General features: G+C 43.2%; 1 protein-coding gene across 1 annotated transcript; it reads right to left on the reverse strand.

The window, feature by feature from the left end:
- Nucleotides 1–965: 965 nt before the first annotated feature.
- On the reverse strand, nt 966–2,211 carry LOC147725380 (syncytin-2-like). Its single transcript, XM_086964512.1, has one exon. The coding sequence runs from the start codon at nt 2,163–2,165 to the stop codon at nt 966–968; it is 1,200 nt and encodes a 399-aa protein (XP_086820638.1). The 5' UTR covers nt 2,166–2,211.
- Nucleotides 2,212–15,265: the final 13,054 nt, after the last annotated feature.

The following is a 15,265-nucleotide window of genomic DNA, read 5'->3' on the forward strand; positions in this document are numbered from 1 at the left end:
ACATGACAGCAGTTGGGAAAATAGTAACAAATGAGTCTTGCTACGTATGTTCCTACATTCCCCATGCAGTAGGTGCTGACAGACTGATTTTTCCCAAGGAAGTTCCACCGCACATAGCCACGTGCCTTCTTCACTTGTACCTCTGCCGGATAAAAGGGCAGATTCGGGTCCTTTCAGCCCAGAAGGAAGTAGTCCTTGTAAACACCACTACATGGGATTACATTTACACTGTGCACAAGGTTGTCACCGACCCAGCTGAACTCGGGGAGGAATTCAAAGAAATGCGAAGGACAGGGGTACAGGACATGGATTGGCAGGAACGTGGCATTAGGAAACGTGGGTACATAACAAACAACACACCCCGGACAGGATGTGATGTATCATATAGACACCCCTCAGGCCCACACCCCTGCCCATGCCAGAATAGGACAATGCTACGCCTCCTAGCGCAGGTCTACCTTAACAACAAGTGGCAGAGCCCCGGAGGGTTTTGGTGTAAGGCGGCAGCCTTAGGACCCCCTTGGGCGGACTGGGGCCTCCGACTGCTACTCCTATCACCCACAGTTCCAACAAGATACATCACCCCTTCTAAGAGCACTACTGTCCGATTAGTCATAAATTTCTGTGGGCCCTGCATTCTGCCACACCTGCAGAGCCCATCTCACTGCTCCGACCTCACATAAGAGGGATGAGTGAGCATACCACTGACCATATCACAATATTCCTGATCAACAACAACGTTGTAGGCATTTCTGACGGCCACCCCTCGTGCTTCGTCCACGTTACACCTCTCAGTAGCATTTTCTCAGAGGAAACCCCACCGAACCCCCCCATAGGTAGTTCAGACTTGCAAGCTACGCTCGCTCGCCACAGTCATTTTAGCCTGTTCTCAGATTACTATCACGCAGGGCCTACTTCAGACCTTCATTTTACCAGGGCCGCTAGGGCTTCCTTTTCTGGTGATGTCAGATGGTAGAACGGGACTCTCCATCATCTACCCCCTCTTGTTCATTTATGAACACACTCTTAAGTGAATATTTTGTTGATTTTTCTGCCAATGGTGGAATCCATGGCATGTCATTGACATAGCACTTAAAACTAGTTGGACGTGCAACATTTTCGTCTGACCTTAGTAGCTGGATATACTGTTGACCTGATTTGTTGAGCAGGCACTCATATTGAGTAGCTGCAGTGTTGTTCCTTAGTGTGTCTCTACCTGGGGGGAGAGGTGGGGCTGATGGTACCCCAGAGTGTGTGGCAGGTGGTGCTGGATGTGTGCTACATTGTCCTAGCTCGATCATTTGTACCTGTTCTCCATTCCCATCCCCAGGAGCCCGATCTATGCCTTCGTATTTCGGTATCTGGTAAATCCCTGTCCTAGCATAATTCATCCCTACAGCTTTTGTGCTTAATCTCTTGATACAGTGACTCCCCAGCTGAAAGGCGCAACACAGAAAGACCATAATCCCGACTATAGGTATCATCAGCTTTAGAATAGCAGTTAGCCAGGAGGGCATCCAGTCAAAGTCGAACCAGTTCGTTGGGATAATGTCTGCAGGGGCACCTCCTTCCTCGATCATTTCTTTTCCCAAGTTAGTCAACTCCTCAATGGCCCTTGATATGGATCCGTTGTCCTCGTCATTTCCAGGTATGAAAGTGCAGCAGGATTTTCCTATTTGATGACACAGACCACCATCTTTGGCCGTTAGCATGTCAAGGAAGTAGCGATGTTCCAGAACCATTAGTCGTAATGGGCGCAGTTCTTCCCTTATTGCATTTAGGCCATCCCTGGTGCTGTTTATTGCTTTCATGACCTCATAGCGAGTTACTTCCAGCCAACGGGCAGTAGCTTGAGTTTGAAACATTGGGAATGCCCCTCCGAAGAAAAGCTGGGCCTCGCTGAAGAGGCGGAACTCTTCTGGGACCTTACCACAGGCTTCTCCTGCAAAGTACTCTGCTGCTCGCCGGTGTCGATGGAGGAATGTCAGGTCACCTGTCATTGGATGTGACAGGATGTGGGAAGCATTTGATGCTGGTACGACCAGATGAATTTCATGCAAAGTTACCAAGGTACACAGTCCGAGCCACTGAGGAGGTAGTTGGGGATAGAGGTGCTCTCCGCAAGCCCAGTAATAATCCATTAGAGTAGTGGTGCCGAACTGCATATCGAAGTTGAAAATCGTGGAATTACAGTCTGTGTTACGCCCAACAGCGACAGAGCCATTACCTATGAAACAAAGAGAAGGTTTTTTTAGTTTGAATCCTTTTTTATGTTCTGGCATTCCATCCCCACCCCAGGTGTACCTCCCGCTCTCCTGAGCCCATATTTGACCACACTTATCCTCTACATTCCAGTCCGCCCAAGGGGGTGCAACATTTTCGTCTGACCTTAGTAGCTGGATATACTGTTGACCTGATTTGTTGAGCAGGCAAAATGTTCTATTTTTAGCTAATTCTACTTGCGCCTTCTTTGCCCTGCTCTCATAATTCAGGGCTCGGATAGAAATGTGCAATCTATGACAATGGACCTGTTTAGATGGTTGGCCCATAGACAATTGGGTTCTATATTCTTGTACTCAGTAGTGTAGGATCTTTGATCATCTGTGTTAGTGTTCTTTTTAAATACATTTCATTCCAGTATTACTTTGAGATATTTTGAGCATTAGTCATCCAGCATTCATACCAGACAGGGCGAAGTCTGGGTCATATTTAGAAAATTACATTGTTGCTTGAATTGATATGCATTTAGTTCTCTGTTTGTTAATTGAAAATAAAGTGCCACTCCAATTTGAACGTCTGGTATCTTACATTTGTATTCCTTCTCTCACTCAGTGAAATGCTGTGCTGGTGATGTGCGAATTTTAGCCACACCTAAAAGTGGTGACCACTGACCGAAAGGGTCAAGATTTTCCCTTTCACAAGACAGGTCTAAATCAAAGCTCCAGCCAATTTGTTTTTTTTTCTACACAAAAAAATGCAAAGCTATCCATACAGTCCCATGCCACACAATTCAATGGCACACATTTCCAATCCACACCACATAATTCAACACCAAACCACATACATCAACTCAACAAAACAATTGCAATTCACACCACATACATCCAATCAACACCACAAAATTCCACTTCATGCCATTAAATTCAACAGTAAACAAAAAGAGGTGTACAGAGTTCCCCCAGGAGAGCTCTAGAAAATTAGCTCAACCAGTAATTCTCTCTCACTCAATCTAGACAAAGGGTGAAGTGAGGGTCTCAAGTGTGCGGTGTAGACCCATATTCCAGAATGTAAAGGTACCTCACACAGGCTACCGACAGGACTACAGCTGTAGCCCCAGTCGATAGTCGTCCAGCCTCATCATCGGTACCCTGCTCCTTCGGCAGGCTGGCGGTGCAATGCCCGTCGGGCAGCGATGGAAGCTGCACTTTTGATGGAGATCTTTTATTCTGGGCCAGCGGGTGTGTGTGTGTGAGGGGCCTAAGGGAGTGTAATCGTGAGCGTGGTAGTGAAGTTAAAAGAAGTCAGGGAAGTCCTGTTGATGAATGGTTTAATAGTCAGGCTTCCTGCTTCAGTAAAAAGGTACAGGGGTACTAAGGGGTGGTAGGTAATGGAACCAACCCTTACTCGACCCTTAAAGTGCAAGAAATGGTCAACATGTTTCACGCCCTAAGGGCGATTCATTAGGACCTGGGTGCTCATAAATTACTCGGGTCCTCTAAGTTTTGCAGGACACCAGTATACGACCTGAGGCAGTGTCGTATCGTAATGGTTCCACAGAGGGGGCCTCCTGGGAACCCTAATGTTTCCTCCTGGAAACCTCACGCGCCGTCCAAGTGGGGCCGGCAGCGAATGAGGAAGTCCTCTTACGTCGCTGCAGGCAAGCTGCTCTGCACCTACCCCTCCCACTGGAAACCAACGGTCTGGACAGCCGGCTGTCCAGACCGTTGTAGGTGCAGAGCAGCTTGCCTGCAGCGTGAGGTTTCCCTTAGGGCGTGAAACATGTTGACCATTTCTTGCACTTTAAGGGTCGAGTAAGGGTTGGTTCCATTACCTACCACCCCTTAGTACCCCTGTACCTTTTTACTGAAGCAGGAAGCCTGACTATTAAACCATTCATCAACAGGACTTCCCTGACTTCTTTTAACTTCACTACCACGCTCACGATTACACTCCCTTAGGCCCCTCACACACACACACCCGCTGGCCCAGAATAAAAGATCTCCATCAAAAGTGCAGCTTCCATCGCTGCCCGACGGGCATTGCACCGCCAGCCTGCCGAAGGAGCAGGGTACCGATGATGAGGCTTGACGACTATCGACTGGGGCTACAGCTGTAGTCCTGTCGGTAGCCTGTGTGAGGTACCTTTACATTCTGGAATATGGGTCTACACCGCACACTTGAGACCCTCACTTCACCCTTTGTCTAGATTGAGTGAGAGAGAATTACTGGTTGAGCTAATTTTCTAGAGCTCTCCTGGGGGAACTCTGTACACCTCTTTTTGTTTACTGTTGCCAGGACAAGTACATTGGACCCCCTTAAAAATTGTCCAACCTTCTTTCCCCTTGTTTGATATCACATTAAATTCAACAGCACACCACATAGTTAACCTCCACTACATGCGACTCCACAACACAAAATACCATTCCATATAATTGCACTCCATAACACATAATCCCACTGCACATAATTCCATTACACTCAATATTTCATAATTACTATCCACATAATTACACATCCCACCATGCCACATAAATCCACTACACAAATCCCTTCCACACCACACACTTCCACAACTAACTAATCCAATCCAAACCACATAATTCCACTACACCACATACATATACACTATAAAACATAGGTGAAAGACATTACCAGTTACATATGCCAATAGCTCTAACTCAAACAGGTGCGAGACCTATTGAATTTCTAATGCTTGCTCTAAAGGTGCCATCAATTTAGGCATTGTCCTCACACTTCCCACACTGTACTCATTAATAGCAGTACCTCTCGGACGGTTTTCAGGGAAGAGGGAGTACTTGCAGAAATCTGGTGATTGCCCACAAAAAGTTTGCTGGCTTCCAGATATTAGCGTCACAGAAACCTGCGCCTGAAGGAAGAGTTGCTCACAACATTTCTGCCATACTGGCTGATCTTCCTGTGATCTAAATACAATCTACCAGTACAAAGTACCTGAATCAGGAATGCAAATATACACTTGTAAATAAAGATATCTGCACACTTATTTTGAACTTTTGTGAATCTGACAAAAGCAATCACCCAGTCCTGGAATATTAACCAAAACTTTTTTGCTTTAATTACTAGTATTTTAGAGCCACACTATAGAAAACCTCATAAATAAGTAGCCTATACATAAAGGAATAAACTCATCCCAGACTGCATTGTTGTTCACTTAAAAGCCAGGACTGACTAAAGGTGCCACACCTCATTCTTAGCATTTATCAGACACCTCGTTTCAGCAAAAAAATGCCAAGCTTGGGTTAATGCTTTGTGTACAGTAATAATACATTAAAATGTACTCTTGATTGCTGCTGGAAGTTTTTTCCAAACATCACGGCGCCGTCCCCAAAAGTATAACCACGTCCAGAGGCTTTTTTTTAGTGTTTACAGTTTAATTGCACTTCCCATATTCTTTATTAGCTGAGAGCAGTCCCTCGCCAGTGAGGGACTGGTGGTGCCCTGCTGTCTTGTTTCTATCCTCATTTACAATGATTATCTTATCAGGCCAGCCAGGCAAAGGGTGGAGCAACTATAATTTCAAAGCGGGATTAGGTTGAAATAACGAGGTCACCAAGTTGTGGTTGCTGTGGCAACACACATCCGAGAAGATGGGATGCTGCTTTGTGGAGAGAGTCTATTCTCTCCCTGCACAATTGGCCCCTCCTCCCTTCAAAGGCCCACGACCCACACTGCACTAGTACAATAGGACCGCTTTCACCTGAGACGCCATTTCCACACCGGAGGCACCTTCTAGAAATGCAGCCCAGTGAATGCAAATCCACGTAGTGCGCTTTCCTTTATTCTGTTCTGTGTTGTATAAGGATGCAGCAGCAAACTATCCACAAAGACACTCGAGTAAACAGAAATACCGGAAGTTCCTTTTTCGAATTTTTCACGCATTGAGAATTGGTGATTTTAGATTCTTTAACTGACAAACCTTTGTTTCGGTGTATGTATCGAAAGCGAGAGAGAAATAAATATTTAGCTAAGCAATCTTAGCAGTGCTAAATATACTCTACTGAAATGTAAGACATACATAACATTGTTATACAAAAATATCGTGCCTCAATATCGCCTAAAAAATATTGTGAGGGTAAGTGCATATAGTATAGGTATGCGTACTATACCTAAACCCAGATAGACGTACCATGACAATGTACATCTCTTCAAGGAACGTAGACGTGAAGTTAATAATAGTCTATCAATGCTTGCTTCCATATGATTACGTCACAATATTTTTGTGCTCGACGTATGAGCCAAAATATTTTATTAATGATATTTGTCTGTGATATTCTGCTTTACAACCCTATGTACTGCAAAAACCTGTTCATTAATTTGCGAAGTCTCGTTACCGCTTTTCATCCACCAAGTAGTAGTAAGCAGTAGCTACTTTATTACGCCACGCTTTTGCTCGTTCTGAAGATTACTGGTAAGTAATTCAGTCATTACCTCTTCCTCGTCCTCGTCCCATTCCTTACAGTATGAGGATATGCCCAAGCAAAAGCATTGGCACCAGAAAGGTTTGCAGAAAAGGATGTTATGAAACACTCTGACAATACAACAGACATATTACATTGTGAGAAGCTACTTTACAGGGAATACTGGAACTCATTTCGTTGTGTGAAATTAAGTCTGTAATTGGAAATTAATGTTGAGGAAGAAGCCCATGTTGCAGCAACACAAATGTCCATAAAAAGAACCCCTAACCCTTCTCCGTCCAAGAAGCTCCCATGCCCCTAGTAGAATTGGCGAGAACCTCATCTGGATAATCTTTACCTGATTTTATATAGACCAAGGAAATCACACACCTAATCCATCTTGCTAGAGTGGCTTTGGATGCCTTAGGCCTTCTTCTCCAGGACCAAAGTTAACAAATAAGTTATCTGACTGCCTAACATTAGTTGTCCGTTTCAGATATATTGACAAAGCATGTAAAACATCCAGGCTTGCTACTGCAGAGTCTGTAGAAGAAACATCCGAAAATTAGGGCAAATTATCTACAGCTCCCTGTGAAAAGAGAAAAAACCCTTAAGGAGAAAATTAGAACCCAAGGACAGAACTGCCCTAGCCTCAAAAATGTCAAATAAGAATAACACCACTAAAGGGAATCCAATTCACCCAGTCTCCCTGCAGATGTGATAGCAACGAGAAAAAATACCTTAAGAGTGAGAAACCTATCTGCTGCCTTATCCAAAGGTTCAAAAGGGGAACCTTGCAGAATAGACTTAACCATAGGTAGATCCAGATCCAAGGTCTCATTAAATCAAAACTCTTGAAGTCAAGAGGCCAGCCCCTCAATCATGGAAACACTACCCCAACGAGATTGAAAGGCCTTCATGAGTGACCGCTACAGATTCAACGTTGAAAGAGACAATTTGTTTCTCAAAGTCTTCCAGAAGGAATTCAAAATTTGTTCTTAGGAACAATGTAAAGGAGAAACCCGCTTTACAGTAAAACACTTATGAAAAGAAGCCCAATGGTGGTTATACAGTTTTTTAGTGGACTCTCTTCTGCAAGCCTCATTAGAAAGGGACACAGGCAAGAAAAGAACCTTCTTTGAAAGACCTTCACTTTCAACTTGTAAGCGGACAGCTGATGATGAGCTAGGGTTAATGAAGACAGTTCTGGATGAGCTACAGGTGGAGGAGACAACGGGAAAACCCACTCCTTGTCAACTGCCAGGGATTGGAGAAGAGGGACAAGGTCTGCCTTAGACAAAATGTCAGTATTAGAGTTAAGTTCCCCTCCTCCCATTGAACCTGGAGAAGACCACCCCCCCCCACCACCAAATTAATGGAATTTGGGGAAAGCATACAAAAGAACTCTTGGCCATTGCTGAAGAAGAGCATTGACTCCCGAAGCTTGACTGTTTGGATAACTCAAGAAGGACAGAGGGACCTGAGTATTCAAGTGATCCATAAATAATTTTGGGGTACCCATCTGAGACACACAGCCCAAAAAAGAAAGATTTTAAAAGCTGGGAAAAACTCTGCTCAGTTGATGTTCTTGGACATTCTAAGCAGCCTGGATGAGGACAGATAAGATAGCAAGAAGAGTCTTGTCTGCAAATGACATTATCTCCCATACTATCTGGTTCAAAGAACGTCACTTTCTTCCAAACTGATGATTGATGTACACCATTATAACCACATTGTCTTTTTGGACAACCAGTGCCAACGCCAAAATCTGAGGGAGAACAAAATACAGAGCCTACGGACCACCATTAGCTCTCTCAATTGGTAAAGTGGAAAGACTCCTGGTGAGAACAAAGGTTTTGAGTAGACATATCCTCCTGAACTACCCCCCATACTCGTCTGTTGAAATCCATAGTCAGGATTTTGAGATCCAGAATGTTGGTCTTGGTCCTTTTTGCCTTCCTCCTGTATTTTTTCTGACCTGTTGTTGGCTGTTTTATGACTCTGGGCACTTTACCACTGCTGATCAGTGCTACAGTGCATATGCTCTCTATGGTAAATTGATGTATGGATTAGTGATTCCATGATTGGCTGGTTTGGATTACTTGTCAGACCCTAGTACAGTGCACTGAGTGTGCCCAAGGTAGTTGCAGGGATTCTGCTCACACACAAAACTGTGCACAGAGGCCCAGGACATCAGTGAATTGTGGTGGACCAAAAACTCATCTAAGTACCTAGAAGCCCCAACCGACTAGCCTCAGTGTCACATTAGCTCTTCGTCCTACAGCAAAGGTACCAATGATTAGACAACCCAGAAAATGCGACTTAGGTTACTCTCAGGAATGGTGGGAATCAAGAATACTCTTTCATTATATTCTCATACCAGTCCACAACAGGGGTAAAGAAAGAGACACGATAAAGTTTAAAATATTTATTTTAACAACGTGCTCTAAGATGCAGTATTTTTGCGAGCACAAGCAGACATATGATTGAAAATAATACAATTAGCATTGTTACAAATCCATAAAACACAAAAGGAGAAATCATATTATAATGATGGTGGGAACACCTCATATGCCACCCTCCCTAGCTAGGAACAATGTTTTATAAAATAAAGAAGGTCTCTTAGGCTTGAATAGGGGACCCCATACCTCCAAGTTCAGCAGAAGTGAATCACATCAGGATCTGCAATAGCTCTATGTCTCTCTGGAAACGGGCTTCCTTTCAGAGTATCTTAATCATTCATGCAGTATGATATTAAAGACGCCAGGACTTCAGCTAGCTGCAGCTGCATGCATGTTATGTCTAGTGCATGAGTCGATCAGCCCGAACATTGTTTTGATAACCTTGGATGCTTCAGCACTTACTGTTCAGGCTAAGGTTGAGCTGTAAGTCTAGGGACGTTCAAAACAAGCCATTCTCTTGCGAAGCAATTCATTTAGCCTAACTTACAACAACAGTTACATATAGTGTTGTGTGCAAAATCAGCAAAAAGGTAAAATGGCGTTTAAACTTGTAATAAGCCTATGCTAACATAGCAATGTGCGCAAGTAAGGCACAGCCCTCACTGCAAGGGCTGGTAAATCAAATGCTGCTGGTGGGCTTGTAGCACTTGTTGTGCCACCCACAGAAGCAGCCTGTAAAGTGTGTCTCAAGCCTGCCATTGCAGAGCCTGTGTGTAGTCTGGTACTGCCATGTTGACTGGGCAAGTGCACCCACTTGCCAGTCGCTAAATCTTCCCTTTTCTGCATATGAGTCACCCCTATGGTAGTCCCAAAGGCAGGGTGCATTGTAGGTAAAAGGTAGGAAATGCCGTGATGTGTGTGGCCTGTTCTAATAGTGAATTACAGCCATTTTCATTTTACACTATTGCAAGGCTACCTGTTCCCCATAGGCCAGAATAGGCAGTTTGATTATAACCTCTTATAATGCTAACTGACTCAGGGAACTAGGTAGAAATTCAAGTTTAGTATGCCTGAACTCAGAATGATAAAATACATCTTTTAGTGATGGTTGTTTTAACATTCTGTGTTTGAAAATAACACTTTTAGGAAGTAGGTATTTTCTTGCCTAACTATCCAAGCCTGCCTCTGCTAGGTTGTGTATTCCTTGTCTGGAGTTTGAGTGACAGGGGTTGGGGGATTCCAGGAGACAGGGTGAGTCACCACAGGGCTGTATAGAGCTATCTGCATGTAGATGGGTGGGATGAGTTCCATCTGGGACCTGATTAGGGCTGTGCCTGCCTACCACCATGCTGGCTCTACCTCCTGTGGTGAGTCTGATGTCCCTGCCCCACACTGTCAAAGGAAAGAAGGAGTCTTGTCAACAAAGTGCTCCAGGACTGCACATAACTGGTTTGGACTGGTACAAGACCCTTTGTCTCCAGAGGACAAATGATTTGCTACAGGGCCGGACTGGGAACCAGAACCGGCCCTGGCAAAGTGCTCGGGAGGAGGGGGGAGGGGGTGAGGTGTTACAGGGCCGTTTTTGCAGCATAACGGCCCTGTAACAAAAACGGCCCCCAGGGGCCCTAAACCGGCCTCCAACCATGCGGCCCACCGGGGGATTGCCCGGTGCCCGCAACGGCCAGTCAGGGCCTGATTTTCTAGTATAAATATGGGGGCCAGACCCCAGAACTTTAGATCACCTTTGGGAAACAAGAAGAACCTTTGCTGAGGAGAGGAACCAGATGAACTGTGGAGGAGACTATCCCTAAGCTGAGTGCTGTTTGGGGGATTGGCCTGCAGTGGTTGCCTGACTGCCAAAGAAAGGAAAAAGGACTCTGTGCTACTTTTGAATTCAAACTGTAAAGGATCTCCAAGGGCTTGAGATAGTGCTTGCCACCTGCTGAAGTCTCAGGGACAACAGACTTCACCCACCAGCTCCCCAAGAGTTCTTTTGAAGTGCCTGCTGTTGTGTTGGGCCTTCTGAGGGACTGCATGTTGCAGGGAGCTGGAAGTGCGACTCACAAAGAAGAAGCACGTCACTGGCGCAGCTGCTGTCGTCACATCACTGAAGTAGGGTGTCGCCGCTGCTGCTGTCGCTTCGCCATGCAGAAGCGCCTCGCATCCCCAGAGAAGAGTGTCGCTGTCACATCAGACACAGTCGCATCATTGGAGAAACGTGTCGCCACCGCAGCCGCTGTTGTTGCATCACCAAAAATGGGTGTCACCGCTGCCACTGTCGCATCGCGTGGCCGAAGTGTCTTGCATCCCTGGAAAAGAGTGTTGCCGTCGCATCAGACGGCGTCGCATCACCGTAGAAACATGTCGCAGGTACTGATGTGGCTCAGAAGAATCGTTGAGTCACCGCACAGCCATCGGGCGAGCACGCATCCTGTTGCATCAAGAAGAAGACACCATTTTTGGTTGCACCGGATCTTCATCACATTCCGGCGCTGCTGGTCGCATCGCCACGAAAGCGCAGTAAGAAACCGACGCATCACCTCCCCACGTGGAGAAGAACTAACACATCCCCTACGCAGCAGTAGGGAACCAACGCATCACCGTTCTTGCGTGTAAGGAACCGACACATCACCTTCCCTGCATAACTTTACATTGAACTTAAAGTTGCATTTTACATCTAAAGAGAACTAAGCTATTTCTACCATTTTGAAGTACAGCATTGTGGGTTTTTGTAGTTTGTGGTCTTGTGTTAAGTCTATATAAAAATACTTATTTTTATACTACAACTTGTGTGGTGTCCATCTGTAGTGTTGTCACTTGGTTACTGTACTTGTTCTAAAATGCTTTACACACTGCCTCTGAGATAAGCCTGTCTGCTCGTGCCAAGCTACCAACGGGGTGAGCAGGGGTTATTTTAGGAGTGTATCCCCTTACCCTGACTAGGCACAAGGGTCCCTATTTGGTGGAAAGGTACCTACCACTGCCAACTAGAGCCCCCAAATATAACACAGAAGAACAAAGGTAACCCCTTGGTACAATGCTGAAGTCTCTGCCCACCAGGTCAATTGATCCCAGATCATAGGGATACCAGCTTCATAGTCATCTGATGCTGGAGACTAATGGTGTGCTTTTTGGAAAACCACCTGCCCCAGATCGAGGTGAACCCAAGTAATGATAAAAACTGTAGTCACTTAAACAGGAAGTGAATAAAACAAAATGATAACTTTCCTCCTTGCTGACTACATGAGTCCAAAACGTAACACAGAAGAAAAAGGAAGTAGACTTATTACCATATCACCCTGGATCCTGAGGAAATCTCTCACTGGAGCTGCCTGCTTGTCCAGAACATTCGCCAGGTGGGAGATCAACTTTAGCCTCCTTGCCTCTAGAAGAAACTACTGACGTTGGCCCCAATAAAGTCCAGGTAAAAGATTAGATTTTTTCTGGTTGATCAGAAATCCTACGTCCTGTAACATCCAGTAGACATCTTTGGTGTGAGCCTGATATAGAGGAAGAGCACATGCCTGGATTAAAAGATGTCAAGGTAAGGATAGATCTTTATTCCCTTGTGTAGAAATGCCATCAACAAAACCTTTGTAAACACCCTTGAGAGACTGTTAGGCAAAAAAGCAAAAATACAGAACTGCCAATGATTTGTTCCCACATAGAGCCTGAGAAACCTTTGAAATGACAGAGCCATCGGAATGTGTAGGAAACCATCTTGTAAATATATCTTTCTTAGAAAATCTCCCTGAGATGTCAAGGGAATTTTCTGTTTCACCGATGTCTTCTTTTTTTTTTGTTTAAGAATTTGATTGAAGTTTCATGATACAGAAAAAATATAACCAAATGCATTCATAAAATATATAAACATATTACAAAATAGAAGAACGTATAATATAAAAAAGCTATATGTGAACTACAAAAGAAAAGAGGGGAAGAGGAAAAATAGAGAAGAAAAGAAATAAAAGGAGAGAGAAAAGAATAAAGAAAGAAAATGAGAGAATAGAATGCTAAAAAGTATAGGATAAGCTAGAGATGAAAAAAAAATATATATTAAACATTATCATGTGAGGAAAGATACGAAACAAAAGGGAGCCAGAGAAGATCAGCTTTAACTTTTTGAACAAGGTTGGTAGAACAAACATTAGCAATTCTATGTTCATCACAAATAAAATTCCACCAAGTTGATGAAGATATTTTAGAATTGTCTTTCCAAGACGATAAAATAACTTTGAATGCTAATGCAATAAACAAATCAAATAACACAGAGATGGATGAGGATTCATCAAAATCAGGAGAGGAAGATCCTTGAAAGACGTTTTGTATTGATAATAAAACATCACATTTAAAACTTTTCATGCAAGTATCCCAAACAGATTTCCAAAATACAAGTACATTTGAACAATCATAAAGTAGATGTCTAAATGTACCAGTCTCATTAGAACAAGACCAGCATAATGGGGAAGAGGATGGGGAAAACTTGGAAATACAAACAGGAGTAATAATCGCCCTATTATAAATAAAATACAAAGATTGGGTTATGCGTGCAGAAGGAGAAACTTTAAATAATTTAGACCATATCTTATCCCAAGTCATGTTAGGAAAGGAAATATACAAATCAGCTTCCCACGCAATTTCAACAGGAGATTTATGTCTTTCTGTAACACATGACATTATTAGTCTATAAACAAGAGCAGCCTTAGGTCTATGGGTCCGAAATAAACTATATAATGGGGAAATTGGGGTAAGAGAAGGTGTTTCTGCTGGAAGGTCAAACGTAGCTAATTGTAATTGTAAGGCAGTGGAGATTGTAGTATATTCATTAATGCATGATTCTGGTAAATGAAATTGTAATTGCGGATCGGAAAATGAAATAACAGAATTTTTGTGAATCAACTGGTATACAAAAGTAAGTCCCATCTCCTTCCAGTATTTGTACTAGAATGATTTGCCTTTATATTTAAGGGATTTATTATACCAAATTGTGGAGGATAAAAACATTGAAAAGGTGTTAATCCAGTGGAGAATATAGTGTATAATAAGCTCTGAGAATATTTAAAAATGGGATTCATGGCTATGAAGGTACTATTTGACATATATATATTATGTTCCGAAAGGAAAAATCCTTTAATAATGAACGCTCAAAAACAATGAATTTGGGGAGAGGGATATCAGCAAAATGATAGGATAAAGCAAGGGATTGTTTAATCAAAAAGGCTGAATGGTAAGCTTTAAAATCTGGAAAACGTACGCCACCCTCAGGTTTTGGGCGAGTACGTTTTGAAAAAGCAATTCTTGGGTGTTTTAATTATTCCATAAAAATGTTGTACATATGGAGTTGATTTGAGTAAAGTAAGAAACGGGGATACGAAAAGGCAAATAGAAATTGTATATAGGATGTGTGGTACAATCATCATTTTAATTGTATCCAAACGACCCCACCAGGAAATATAGAGGGGAGACCAATTAAGAAGGAGAGATTGAATTTTAGTAATTAATGCATTAAATGTATGTCTAAGAGTGAAAGCTAAAGAAGTAGAAAACCAAATACCAAGGTATTTAAGTTTTGTGGGGCACCATGCAACATTAATGTCAGTAAACATAAATTGAAGGCATAAGGGATTTAGGGGTAAAACTTCTGTTTTAGTGAGGTTTAATTTATAACCAGAAACACTGGAGTACAAACGAACCTCATCCAGGAATGGAGGGAAGGATGTAAGGCGATTTGACATGTAAATTAATATGTCATCCGCATAGGCTGATAACTTGGTTTCAATGGAATTATGAGAGAAACCAGCAATGCGAGTGGTAACACAGATGGGTTCGAGAAAGGGTTCAAGGCATAAAACAAATAACAAGGAGGAAAGGGGACAACGCTGTTGTGTAAATCTAGATAATGGAAAAATCTAGAAAAGTGGTTGTTTACAAAAATACTGGCTCAAGGACAAGAATATAATATTTGGACATATGGAATGAAAGATGGACCAAAACCAAACCATTGGAGCGTCCTAAACATAAACTGCCAATTAATACGATCAAAAGCCTTTTCAGCATCCAAAGACAGTGCCGCAAGAGGAAATTTGAATTTGTTACCATAGGAAATTATATTTGCAAACATTCGAGCATTGTCTGATGCTAACCAGCCCTTCACAAAGCAGACCTGATCTGTTTTAATGGGATGATATTGTCAAGGTGTGATGAATC

This window comes from Lissotriton vulgaris, chromosome 3_2, assembly GCF_964263255.1.
Source record: "Lissotriton vulgaris chromosome 3_2, aLisVul1.2, whole genome shotgun sequence".
In the NCBI taxonomy this organism is placed as follows: domain Eukaryota; kingdom Metazoa; phylum Chordata; class Amphibia; order Caudata; family Salamandridae; genus Lissotriton; species Lissotriton vulgaris.

What these genes read in the sequence shown, in the direction of transcription:
- LOC147725380 (XM_086964512.1), bottom strand. Translation starts at nt 2,165, where the DNA reads ATGCAGTTCGGCACCACTACTCTAATGGATTATTACTGGGCTTGCGGA.